The following is a 14,385-nucleotide window of genomic DNA, read 5'->3' on the forward strand; positions in this document are numbered from 1 at the left end:
AGAAAAAATCGATTAACCCTTATTATAGCAACACTCAGAGAACTAATACAGAGTTCTAGGAATCAGAATGCAAAAATAGAATTAGAAAGTTTGAAAACTTAAACTGGTACATTTCAAAAATTTAAAATTCGTATTTTTAAATGCTTGAAATATTTGTGAGTTTGAAGACTTGGAATATTAAAATGGATAAAGTTGAAAATTTGAAATCAATGGAAGAAGTGTCCTGGGAGACTCTACTTGAATATGCAAATATCTAAATGATCCATTTGTTCGAGCAGGAAATGCTGAACGGAAGATCGTGTGCTATTACACCAACTGGTCGATCTATCGACCTGGAACCGCTAAATTCTCACCCCAGAACATCAATCCCTACCTGTGCACTCATCTCATCTATGCCTTCGGCGGGTTCACGAAGGACAACACCTTGAAACCCTTCGACAAGTACCAGGACATTGAGAAAGGTATATTAAAGTGAATAAGAATCGATCGATCGAGGCAATGATTTTCAAGAACGAGATTTAACCTCGTGGATTTTTATCGAAGGTGGGTACGCGAAGTTCACTGGATTAAAAACGTACAACAAAAATTTGAAGACCTTACTGGCCATTGGCGGCTGGAACGAAGGCTCCAGCAGGTTCTCGCCGATGGTGGCTGACCCCGAGAAGAGGCGGGAATTTGTCAAGAATACTATTAAGTTCCTCAGAAAGAACCACTTCGATGGCCTCGATCTCGATTGGGAGTACCCAGCCTTTAGAGACGGTGGAAAACCTCGAGACAAGGACAATTATGCGAGCTTGGTGCAGGTAATGACTTTCATTGAGTAGTGATATATGAGTAAAAGTTGGAAGGTCTGAAGATGAGGGACTTTGGATGTTAGGAAATTGAAATATTTAAAGAAATAAGAAACTTGAATATTTGGGTACGTGAATGAACTAGATACCTGAGTGTCTGAGGACCTGAGGATTTGACTTGATTACCTGAGGACTTGACTTGACTACATGAGGACTTATATATTTGTATATTTGGAAGTTTTTTAATTTCAATACCTTTTAAAGGAACTTAGAGAGGAGTTCGAAAGGGAGTCTTCAAAGACAGGAAGACCAAGACTCCTTCTTTCACTGGCAATGCCAGCTGGCATCGAGTACATCGACAAAGGCTACGACGTTCCCCGATTAAACGAATACCTAGACTTTATCAATCTCCTCTCCTACGACTATCACTCTTCCTACGAACCAGCTGTTAATCACCATTCCCCTTTATACCCCCTAGAGGAGGATAATGAGTACAACTACGACAGCGAGCTGACGATAGTAAGCACGAATTAAGGATCGAATCTAAACCTAATCTAAAGTAACGAAGCTCTGTTACAACGATCCTTCGCCATTTTGCAGGATTACACAATAAACTATCTCATAAAAAAGGGCGCCTCGCCCGACAAGATCATCTTGGGCATCCCAACCTATGGGCGATCTTACACACTTTTTAACCAGGACGCCACTGACCTGGGGGCACCTGCCGATGGTCCTGGAGTCGAAGGAGATGCTACGAGAGAGAAGGGCTATCTTGCTTACTACGAGGTCAGTTTTCGAAAGGTCAAAGGACACGTGTATTACGCCACTGATTGAGTAACTATATATTCATTGATATTCCCACAGATCTGCGAAAGTTTGGCAGCGTCAGACGAGTGGGAAGTGGTCCAGCGGAATCCAAAGGCGATGGGTCCATACGCGTTCAAAGGTGACCAATGGGTGGGCTACGACGACGAGGATATAGTCAAGCTAAAGGCCAAGTATGCAAATGAGAAGAACCTAGGCGGGATCATGTTCTGGACCATCGACAACGACGACTTCCGCGGCAAGTGCCACGATCGTCCCTATCCACTGATCGAGGCAGCCAAAGAGGCTCTTTTAACCGACAGCACGTAAGGCAATCGAGTTAATCACTTGGTCAATTATTTCTCTGATGAACGTACTAGTGGCGAGTCTGAAAGATCGATTAGATATTTAATACTGAAGCGACGCGTGTTCTGAAAGTGTCCTATCGAACACCTGTCGAGAGAACACAGTATTCTCAGCGAAGTTTCTTTGCCTGGTACCAGGAACGCGGCTCAAAAGCCCAAGACAGTAGACAGCCGCAAGAAGCCACGGCCTCTAGGGACCCACAGCGCCACAGGGGAAAGGAAATTCGGGTCTGCTGGCAGAAGAACCACCACGACCACGACACCAACCCCAAGGAAGCGCTTCACCACAGCTAGACCCAAGTTTAGGACATTCTCGAGAACCAAGGCCAGTGATGAAGAAGAGGAAGAAGAGCAAGAGGTCGACAGACGATCTTTTGATCCGTCTACTGAGGAAGAGGAAGACTCTGATAGAGGTAATGCTGTCAGAGGTAGCAAAGAGGGATCGAGGAGCAAGAACAAGAGCAGACCCAAAGGACGAGCTGGTAGTAGGAATAGAAATAAGCAGACTCGACGAAAGGATGAGAAAGGCGATGCAGAAGGGGATTCCTTGAGTAATAAGTTAACTACCCCTGAACCTCCAACCACGCCTGACCCAGGAACTGGTGAGATTCACAGATGATTAATATTTATGTAGTGATTAGGGTGGAAATATCTATGACTCTCGAGGTCCCAGGATTCAAGTAATTTAAATTTGGAATGAATCAGATCTGGAGTATTGGGAGTCAGAAATATTTTATTGCAATCTATTAAGCCTATTTTTTCATTCCACCTTAACGACTAATTTTTTGTGAATGTTGTTTTTGTTCATAATAATTCCTCTCTCACTAGATTTCAAGTGCGAGGACGAAGGTTTCTTCCCGCACCCCAGAGACTGTAAGAAGTACTTCTGGTGTCTGGACAGTGGTCCAGGAGGTCTAGGCGTCGTGGCGCATCAATTCACTTGTCCTTCTGGTAAGTCTGGTCTCTTCTCGTAATTTATTTTACACTCGAATCTACGAGTCACAGAGTCTATAAAGAAACTAGCCCCGAAAAATTGACTTCAAAGTCAGTTCCCATTCCTGAAGAATACTCGAAGGTACTTTCCAACAGGACTAGTGTTCAACAAAGCTGCAGACTCCTGCGACTACCCACGCAACGTTATCTGTCCCAAATCGAAGACTTCCTCGACTGTTGCGACCACCAGAGCCCCGATCACGGCTGCCACGAGTCGAACGACTTATCTGTACAGCACGACTCGTAAGCCAAAACCAGAAGAGGAGGTAGAGGTCGAGGAAGAGTACGACGAGGAGTACGAAGATGAAGAGGACGTGGAAAAAGAGGAGAAGGAGGAGCCTAAGGTGACTACCACTCCGAAGCCTCTTCTGTACAAGACTATCACTAGGAGCAAGCCGACTACTACGACTACTACTACCACTACCACGACTACTGAAGCGTCCACGGTAGTCTCTAAGCCTGAGAAGCATGAGGAGAAGGTCATCGAGGATGAGGAGGACCCTAGAGTTATTAAAGAGTTGATTGAACTCATCAAGAAAGCTGGTAAGTAACTCAAGTGGTTTTTGGTACTATTAATAGACTGTAGATGTAGGTTGATTAGAGTAGTAATTAGAGATTTGTTTCACCCTTCATATATTATAAAGTGTATTTAAGTTACTAGATATTAATATAATATTGTATTAAAATAGTATATAGCATAGAGGAATTGAGTTTTACGTTCTGTGTCTACAGGTGGTATAGAGCAGTTAGAAAGGCAGCTCTTTAATCAAGAGAAGACCGCCAGCGAGTCGAGCTCTGATAACGAGCGAGCCACTCCAGCCACTATCAGTCGTTCTCTCTATGAACGCGTACTGAATCGACAGGCTAGCAAAACTACGAGTAGACAACAGACTTCTGGGGGCACTAACTTCGCGAATGGCCCAGGTGGAGCACAGTTCCAGGGTCTGGATGAAGTTCCAGAGGTGAAGAATCTGAGACGAGTACAGAAGCCTCAGTACGTCACCATCGAAAGACCTAAGTATGATGCGAATTTTCAATTTTTGTCAATAGGAATTCTTGCATATTTTGGATGAATGTTTTAATGAGACTGTGGCATTGTATAGACCATCTACAAAAGAGCCACCAACCGACGAGGACGTGGACGAAGAAGGTCTTGATGATGAGGAAGATGTTGCGTCCTCTGAAGAACAGACCAATGTTAGCAATCCCTTCTTGGTCAGCTCAACGCAAAGGGCCACGCCTAATTATATTAATATTAGACGATCTAGACCGTCGACGACTACGTCTAGGTGAGTGGAGAGGAATGGGGCAGATTTAGATGGGCCTCAATTTTCAGATTTTTAAATATTTAAAATTGCCTTCTAATTGCAATTTCTTTAGGAGTGAGAATGATGTGGATTTGAAAGAGGAAGAGGAAGAAGAGGTGCTCATTCGCTCCAGACGTCCTGGAACTCCTTCAAGGTAGTAGTCAATAAATAAATCACTAGATAATTTCACATGTGTTCTATTAAGCAACGTTTAATAATAAATTCCTTCCATATAATTGTCCAATCATAGAAGCACCGAGGACAGCAACTCGGAGGAGGAAGTCAAGGAGCAGAACGAAGAAACTCAGTCGACAACCAAATCCAGGTCTCTATACCCTTCATTCCCTAATCAGAAACAATTTTCACAACTAACACCTACATTTCACGAACAATATATTGTTTCACTCTCTCGTCCAAGAAACCGAAGTAAAATCGCTCTGACCCACGCATGAGTCACAGGATTGTAAACGTGTTAATTCTATACTTAAAAGACAAAAGACTCACAGCCACAGACTAATGACTACGTCTTTCAGGTACGTCAGCATTCAAAGATTCAGAAGCACGACCCCCAGAGAGCCAGAAGTCTCCGAGCCAAGCCCCTCGACCCAAGAACCGGTCACAGAACCAGTGCTTCCACCCACGTCCCCCAAAGTCATCGAGAAACCAGAGACAACCACCCCCACACCATTAGCAACCACCCTGCCCTCGACCACTCTCGTGACCCCCAGCAACGTGGTTCTCGACCCAGAAACGGAGAGACCTGCGTCGAACTCGAGCTCCGAAAGCTCAACGACTGAGACAGTGAAGCTGGTCGAGGATTCTGCGACAGAAATCCTGCTGACAACAGCGCCAGCGAGTCTGTCGACGTTGTCAGTGGCAAACACGAGGACCAGCACAGCGACAGTGTCTCAGCCGCGGCCCTTTGGCTTCAACCGAAGAGGAAGACCGACGACAGAGGCGACGACCACGCCGCTGCCAGCCTCCAACGATCAGGCGAGGTCAAAGGTGAGTATAGCGTCGCGAAACAACACGCGAACGTCCTTCCTGGTAGGACGAGGCCGAGTGAGGCCGAGGCAGGAGAGCATCGGTCGCAGCGAGACGACAGAGCAGGAGAAGGTCGAAGGTCGCAGCACGGAGGAACCCTCTCGTAGCCCTGGAAGGTCGAGGCAGAGGGGGTCCAGCAGGTACACGCCTAATCCTAGGGTCAGGGCTGAGGACAGCAACCCTGGGACCAGGGAGAGGACTCGAACCACCGAAGCCTCCACTGTGGAGAGCACAGAAACGCCTAGGAGAAGGTTTCGACGACCTGCTGCGAAGGCCGAGACTAGATCGAACGAACTGGAGGACAGTCCCATCATCAGGATCGCTCAGAGTCAGCCTAGGAGAGCATCGCCCAGGTCGAGGAGTACAGTTATTAAGGAAGCAGAGGAGAGTGAGAAGGTTACGAATATCAGGGTGTTCAAGAAGCCTAATACTGTGAATAGGGACATCTATGCTAGGACTAAGTACACTAGGAAGAGGAATAATGGGGAGATCGAGGAGACCAAGATTGAGAAGGAGAGTGGGTTTGGAACGACTGTGGGTTCCTTGGAGAGGGAGAGAGTTGAAAGTTCGTCTGAGGGGCCTGTGACGGAGGCTCTTGTGGACTCTGTTGATGGGACTACTTCGTTGGATAGAGTGTTGATTGTCACCACTGAGAGACCACAGGCGACCACAGTGGACCTGGATGGGCAAACGAGTATTGTGCAGGAGGTTCCTGTTTCGGAGTCCTTAGTAGAGAACGAAGTGGTCACCGTGACTCCAGAGACTACGTCTTATGTTAGCGAGGAGCCTGATCAAGCTTTCGCCACGACCATTCGCAGTGCCAGGGTCGAGGACTTCGACCCTGATGTCGTTAGAATTGTGTTTGGAGCTAGCGTCGAGTCTACGACTCAGGAGAATCGAAATGGGATATCGAGACGGAGGAAGGTCCTTCTGAGGAAGAGACCTATCGCGTCCAGCAGCACCGTGTCACAGGAAGAGGAAGAGGATAAAGTACTTCCTCGAAGAAGAAAAGTCATCAAACGACTTCGACCAGTTCAGAATGAGGATGCAGGCTCTACAGTAGGTTTCTCTTCTACTGAGGAGTTGAGTTTAATTAAATCTACCACTCCCAGAAGAGAAACAAGTGCAGGTCTCGAGGAGCAGCACTTAACAAGAATCAAAGAGAAGGACACCACGACAGAAAGTTTGGATAAATATACCACAGAGAGCTCTACGACTGACTCCAGTCTAGATGACCTCAGAGCCACTCTGGAGACACCGACTGAGACAGTCATCAACAGTGGAAGCTCTGATCCCGATGCTGCCACCATGGCCTCCACCATAATCGATAACTTCACTGTAACTGCGACTGAACCTTCGACCCAGGAAGAGGAGCTGGTCACAGAAACAAGTGGTATTGGGTCGACCACTAGTTTCCTGATCAATCTCACAGACAACGTCTTGGAAGAAACGTCGACACCAAGCAACCAGCCCGAAACGCTGCCAACCACTTTCTCACTATCGACTATACCTTCTGCGTCTACTCGAAGACTGGAGCCTTATAATAGAACCTACCACCAGGACTCTAGATACGTGAGAAAGTTCATACGCAGACGACCAGTTGACTCAGAGAACGTCACCACTCGTAACCCAACCTCGAGGACTCTCATTCGTTTGCCATCTACCACTGAGATCAACAACGAGAGTCTATCAAAACGAAGGAAGAGTCTGTTTATCCGTCGTAGACCAGTCTCAACGACACAGTCGATCGAGGAAGATTTAATAGAAGAGGAGAAAAGTACAGAGAAGCAACCTGACCCAGAGGACTCAGTCCAGAAAGATCAGGCTGTCTTCGCCATTGATTTATCCACCAGAAGCGACTCTGAGGAGTTCTGGAGCCGTTATAGCACAGCTTCCAGCCTGGCCAGTAACGAGGACTTATCTTCGTTGAGTCCTCTAAGAGATGTAACTTTCGAGGAACATTTTAGCACCACCAATAATCGTAGACCAGATGTTCGTCCTAGGTACAGAGTCCCAGAGTCCTTGAAGAAGACAGTGAGCCCCCAGAGCTCGACTCCTTTTAATATTACACCAGAGGAATCGGAGGAGACCAGGGACTTGAAGAGCAAGTACAACTTCCGTCAACCTAGGACGAGGTACAAGCTTCAGGAGGAGGGTCAAAGGGACCAGGAGGAAGAAAACGAAGAACCAGTGCCAGACGCCACGGAGTCGCCCAGTTTCGAGTCCTCCACGCAAGTTAGAGCGCGATTCTATGCCAGAAGGCCAGTCTCCAGCACGGAATCAACTGTTACAGAGACTCTAATACCAGCGAGGAAGTTCGACTACGTGGCAGATGCGTACAGAAGGCAGCAGTCCCTGCGAACGCCCCCTCGAAGTCAGAACGAGGACTCCACGACCCTGAGGAGTCCTAACGAAGAGGTCCAGAACCTGGTGGACGCAGATTACACGACCACACCTGCTCCCAAACCTCTGGTGACCAGACTCGTGACCTCTGTCGAGGAGTCAGCCACCACCGAGAGACAGAAGATTCTGATAAAGACTAAGTATTCGTCTTTGACCTCGACAACGAGGATCCCTCTACAGAATACTGTCCCACGATCGGGGAACCAAGTCACCCCTGTCCCTGAGGACCTAGAGAAGTCTACAAACTCTGTCGAGAGGAACGAAGACGAATCAGTGAACGAGATTCGTCAAGGACACGTAGAAAGGTCCACCCTGCCCATAGAGGGCGAGTTCCTCCAGCAAGCAGCATCTAGGTTCACCACTGAGTCCCACGAGTCCTCCACGATCGAGATCGAGTCTGTGTTCAGCAACTTGATCGGCAGCAGGGACTCCAGTCAGTGAAACCTGCTCGAACCGTAACTATCATTCTTCATCGATAATGTACATAGAGCGCTCATCCCCCTAATCAACTAGTATAGCAAAGAGAGCTCAAACTCCACTCTCCTTTTAATGCTCATTGGGGAGACTATGAGTCCCCAGCAGCTGCAACTATGGGAGAAGGGATAAATTAGCCATTTTCATGGAATCGTCGGAAAGGGTCCAGAGGACGTCGCTAGATCTGGCTGTAAGGAAGTTTATTCCAGGTGGGATTTCAAGGGAATGGACCATGCAGAATCCACCCTTTGGGACCCCGCCAGAGGGAGACAAAGTCAGAGCTGGAGCGTTCAACTGAGAAACCACTTTGCCTCCTCTTTTCCTATCTCTCTTCCTCCGAGACGGAACAGGCCAAGAGACGAGAGAGAGAGAGAGCCAAAGGAGATGCCGGGGGATCGTCATTAAGCGTGCTGCCTTCTTCTGATTTTCAGGTCCCCAGCTCGGAAGCTATTAGACTACCGACCCTCAAGGAGCTGATCGGTCGTCAGACCAACGATCACGCCAGCCCCTCGCCCGTGCACCTCGACTTGCTCCCTTTCCACGACGACAAGCACAACTTTGTTCTCGAGAGAGACGCCGCCCAGGCTAGCGCCTACTTCGGCGAGCCCTCTGATCGGTGGACGTTGGGGAACAAAAGGGACGGAGAGGGTCACGCGACAAGGGGAGAGGATGAGTTGAACCTGATCGGGGGGAGAGACGAGGATAATATCGCGGACGAGGACGACTTCGGCGAGTCCTCGGGCAGCAAGAAGAGGATCGATCGCGAGGACTCCTCGACCACTGTTAGACCTACCACCATGCGTGGTACTCCTTTGAGCAATTTGCGCCAGAAACAGGGCCAGCGTGGGTTCTACGTGACCAGGAGCGAGAATGAACCCACGGGGAGGACGGAGACTGAGGGGTTGAACACTGAGTTCACTACCTTGAAGATGGGGGATGGATACACTGATTTTGAAACGAGTGTCCCGTCTCTGACCGAAGACACTACTGTGTTGGAAGAACTGAGTACATTGCCTACGATTACTGATCATCCGATTGTTCATTATGTTAGGAATGGGGGTAAGCTCGCGACTAGGATCGCGAGTGTTACTTCTTCGAAGCAGAGAGATTTCACGACCGAAGCGTCTGTGTTCAGATCTGAAAGTGAAGGTTCTAGTTCCACCGTGGAACCTTCTACTGATGCAACAGGTGGGACTTCAGCTGGCGTTACTGGTGTTACTGATTCGAATACTGAATCAACTGGGGGTTCCTCAGTAACTACGAACGTTGATACTACCTTGAGTATCGTCACGAAGATTCCTTCTTTGACAAGGAATCTCTCGATAGAAGAAACAGGATTGACAACAGAGATAAATACAGAAAACACTTATAGTATGGTGGAAGCCACTTCCACTGAAGAGTTAAAGACGAGTACAGAAAAGAGTGATAGTGATACAACTGTGCAAACGGTGCAGAGTGATCAAGAGACCTTGACTACTTCAGGGTCCATTACAACGCTGCCCCTGACTACAGAAAAGCCTTTAGAAGCAACAGTGACTCGAAGTACGCGTCGTAGACAGAAGGTCAAGTACGATTCTGCTCAGGAATTCGGCTCTAGGTCCAGGACTCGTTATCAACGACCGAGACCATCGATAGGGGACCATGGAGAGCGAGAACAGGTGACGAACCTGCCCCGACGTCGAGTGCCTATTTACAGGGGACGACCTCGAAGACCTACGACCACCCCTCCTACAGATAGAGTCACTGTTCCCCACATCTCGGATGATAAGCCCCCTGAAATGGTAAAAGATGTCGGGGGAACTACTTTATCGACGGTGGATAACGAAGGGAACAGTTCTGCGCGGGTGGAGGCGAACGTGATCGCAACGAGAGAGCAAGGGAAACGTCTCGAGGTCAGTTTAGACTTAAATTCCAAAACAACATTCGTAACGATTCCTCTCGCCCTCTTTCCACGCCTAATTAAACAAACGGCTCCACGATAAATAAACTAAACTGACCTCTATCGCTGGTTAATCCACCGAGGGGACGAGCTAGAAAACAGAACAATTATCGCCGACGAGTTTCTCTACCTAAGCAAACGTAACCAGCTCGATGCTCATCGCCTTTCCTATTCATGATTAACCAAAAACACGGGAGACGCCACGATCGTTTCGTTCGAACGAGATTAACGGGAGAATGTTGTGTACCGAGAGAAGAGAGAGAGAGAAAGGTAGTCGAAACGGATCGTTGCACGGAAGAAATTCAACACGGAAGCCTGTCTTACATCTTCATCTACTGCTGGTGTTTCTCTGCCTCAAATTAATTAACGCTAATTCTACTTCTGTGAGGCGTGTGTCGCACGTGTAGACGCGCCCTGCTACGCTTCTCTTATCATTGTTCGTTCATCGCGATGTATCTTAACCCTTTGTGCATTTTTGCGTAGCCCCCCGAACCTTGAGCGTGGTGATTTGATAAATGTGAAAGGCGGGAAAATGGTAGACATTGAATGTGACTCAAATTTGAGGTATTCTATTGGTAGCTAATTTCACTCTACTAAATATTAGAGCAAAAATACTGTACACTAAAGCTTGGAATCAATTTCGGATCACCACGTTAGAAAGAATAGTGTTTAGAACCTCTACATAACCTCTCTTTCACTTTTCATAGAATTAGTTGTAATTTCTTCTATGATAGTATTCTATCGCGCAAAATATATATTTCTGTGACCCAATATGGGCACTTCAAACGCAGATTAATGCTTATGAAATTCAATTTATAACTAAGGTGACCAGATTTCTTAGTTCGAAGAGATAAGTTACTGTAAAGACAACATTACAAAATTTTTCGATTCACTTATGTACGAAAATTCGAGACACCTGGTCACCTTAATTTAAAAACTACTATTGTGTCTCTCTAATTCATCTGTTCTACCCCCATCTCGCGCTATCGTCTCAGCGCTTTCTCACCTCAAATACTCGAATCATTTCAGAATGGACAATCGGTATAAGTTCGCGAATAAAAAACTATTTCGAGTTCAAATAAAGCTGTCTATAATTTAGCTCCCTCAACTAGAAAGCAATTGCTACGCTACTGATCATCCCCTCTACAGTGTCACCTATAAGCAACTCTAGTAACAAATCGTTCAGAATTTCAAACTTTCCCGCCTGTTATCTACGACAACTACGTCACCAATTCAAATGGCTTTGCTTCTAGAATCTAGAACAACGTTTTAACTCAAAATCGTCCAAGTGACGCCACGAGAATTTTTCATCTACCAACGCCGTTTTCGCGCTCGAAATGTTCTCATTTTCAGCTTTTATCCGTTCGCTTATACCAATTGACCCCCGACTGACATGCTCAGCGAGAAATCAGAAATTTATACAAAAATCCACTCACCGACACGGCGATCCGATGCCAACTCAAACTGCGTATGCCTCGCGAACAGGTAAATCCCTCCAAGGGCACGGTAGGATCATCTAGGACACCAGGAGGCATCCTGTCGACCAGGTTGAGGAAGCCGGCTGTATTCTCCTTGACGTCGACACAGAGCAAGACAACTACACTCACGAACTTTAGAAAGAACCGTCCGACCGAGGGCAACCTTTCTGCCACTGACGAAAAAGCTGGTAAGTGCGAAATAAGAACGTAAAATGACGGCAAGCTGCCTTAGATCTCGCGACTTGTTCGAACCTGTTCGTACCGCGTCCCGTAAGCGACTGCGCAGCGCATGGCGCATGGCGCCACCTCCCTGGGTAAAGCGGCGCAGAACGACTGCGCGGAAGATCCGAATTCGAACTATCTATGACGATGCTTCTACACGTTTCTATTTATTAAATAGTTAAGATGGAAGATTTGTGGCTATGATTGTTGATAAATTATCAAGAGATACTTGAGTATTTGGTAATATAACAAGGGAGAGTATAGTGTTTGTAATATAGTATTAAATTATAGGTTTAGTAATTCAGTGAGTTGGCGCGGTAAATAGACGCCATTCCCCTTCCAGAACCTGCGCGTAGAGTCTTTAATATCTGCGCACAATAATTGCGGGAATGAGTTTGAATTCAAATGAGTTATTCTGTCTCGTATGACGAGTGATACGTAAAAGTAATTAATAAGTAACTATTCTACAGTATTTATATCTTTGAAAATCTGTTTTAGATACCACGAACGAGACAACAGGGCCGCCGAAAGCTCAGAAAGATATCGACCAAAGTGGTCGGGCACAAGAAATCGCGGTGACTTTGGCCGATCCACCGACCCCGCAATCAGCAGCCACTGGTACACTCAGCTTGATAAATACAACCCCATCATCAGACTTTTTAATCTACATAAGCTAAACGATCACGTCTCATAGCTCATGGTTGCTCATGGATCACCTGGGACATAACTTATCATCGCATTGCAATCTTCGACTTAAACCTCACTGCATTCTTTCGCCCGAAGCAATCAGGACGAGAGAATCTCTTCTCCTCACCGATGTTTCTCTGAAAAACAAATCATCACGAAACTTTCGAGAGACTGATAGTCATAAAATAAACTAATCCCACATCTTTCTTTCCGACGAGGTACTTCACTGCCAGGGCAATGTTCGAAGCTAACTATAATCGTTCGAGAACACTGGCGGTCACGTTTTGCTAATTTTTCTGTGTCTCTATCCCCTCCACCTCTATTCTGTAATTTCAACCACTCGTTCTTCGCCTACCTCACCACCGACTCTCAATACAAGTACTAATGCAACCATAACTTCTACGCACATCGACATACTATATCTGTGCTCGTCTGCATCCTTACATCTGCAGACACCTCTCGGTCCTTCACGCTGGATACGTAACGTGAGTTCTAACGCATCCTCTATATTCTACCACGTGGGTGCTAATGGGACTTCTAGTCTTTTCCTCTCTCACTCTCTGAAAACAGAATAATTAATCGGGTTGCACAATCAGGTCGACCGTCGTTCAGGAACAACCTGAGACGCAGGATAAGCACCACCGTAGCACCTAGAACAGATGTGACCACGAGTAGGACCACCCTAGGGTCACCTTCGATCCCCAGGGATCGACAGAAGCCTAAGGCGAAGGATAGGTCCCAACAGAACTCGACGAGCAGGCCTAGGCGACCATCTGTTATCGACTACGATTATTACGAGGACGAGGAGGAGCCTGTGGTCGGGAAATCCAGCTTCAATGGGAAGATCTTTCTGACGAATAAAGGCACGATTCGATGCCTGGATCAGGGCAACTTCCCTCATCCCTACTCCTGCAAGAAGTTCATCACCTGCGCGAGAATGGTGAATGGTTTGGTGATCGGGGCTGAATACACTTGTCCTGATAAGCTATCCTACGATCCAGTCGGGGGTATTTGTAACTGGTCCGCAGGCCTCGGTTGCAAAGAGTAAATCGCTCCGAATTTCACGTACGTCCTGCAATGTGTAAGATCGAACTGTAGTTACTTCTGAGTAATCGATTTTCGACGGGCGCGTGGCCATGACAATGGAAACGATAAGTGATATTACGATTAAACGTTTCTTCGTGTATATATTACAGAGTTATTGTATATAATTAGGTTTAGCTCACGCTGTCGACGATATTAACTTATGTTACGTTTTGGTAAACGTAACGTCGAGGAACGCGCTTAATCCAGTCCTTATTTTTTATAAGCGATCGCATTAGATCTATCTACGACAAACAGATTTTGTATTTGAAATAAAAGCATCGTTTAACCACACTGTTAGAAGTTTTTATTCGAGTATCCTCCAAGTTTATGTCGTCCAATAAATACGACACAAAAAGGGGAACGTTGGAAACTATCTGTAAGTCTTGTCGCTTTTCGTGTGTTTCTAGTTGAGCGGGCCTCTCAAAGACATTTCTGCTTCTCTTTTTCTTTTTATTATTTTTTCCCTCGTATTCTGATTTTACAATGCAGTTGAGGAAGATGAAATGGGCAAAACAAGAGCAGAGTGTGATCGACAAGTGTAATGTACGATTCGAGACGAGCGTCGGGCTGATGTTCAGATCGAATTGACATTGCAATGGTTACATTAAATAAAATAAAATTATGAGAACCGTAATTATTTATACGTACATCGACGATTATCGATGAGAATCTATACGTTTATATATTTCTTTCGGTTTCGACACCTAACATACATACATGCGTACGTGATTTCGAATTTATTACAATTTTCATACCACAAACGTTTATGGTTTTATTCTTTTATGCGTGGAC

At 46.4% G+C, this 14,385-nt stretch overlaps 1 protein-coding gene across 1 annotated transcript; it reads left to right on the top strand.

Moving 5' to 3' along the window:
* Window positions 1–629: 629 nt before the first annotated feature.
* Window positions 630–13,878, top strand: LOC143185128 (uncharacterized). Its single transcript, XM_076387862.1, is given in 17 exon segments — window positions 630–803; window positions 1,056–1,310; window positions 1,392–1,577; window positions 1,656–1,921; window positions 2,099–2,562; window positions 2,789–2,911; window positions 3,050–3,496; window positions 3,686–3,971; window positions 4,057–4,242; window positions 4,334–4,585; window positions 4,794–5,265; window positions 8,613–10,151; window positions 10,204–10,210; window positions 10,269–10,390; window positions 11,606–11,786; window positions 12,319–12,438; window positions 13,104–13,878. Coding segments are annotated over 17 exon segments (5,517 nt in total). The 5' UTR covers window positions 630–644; the 3' UTR covers window positions 13,556–13,878.
* The last annotated feature ends 507 nt before the right edge of the window (window positions 13,879–14,385 follow it).

Source organism: Calliopsis andreniformis, chromosome 10 (assembly GCF_051401765.1).
Source record: "Calliopsis andreniformis isolate RMS-2024a chromosome 10, iyCalAndr_principal, whole genome shotgun sequence".
NCBI lineage: Eukaryota > Metazoa > Arthropoda > Insecta > Hymenoptera > Andrenidae > Calliopsis > Calliopsis andreniformis.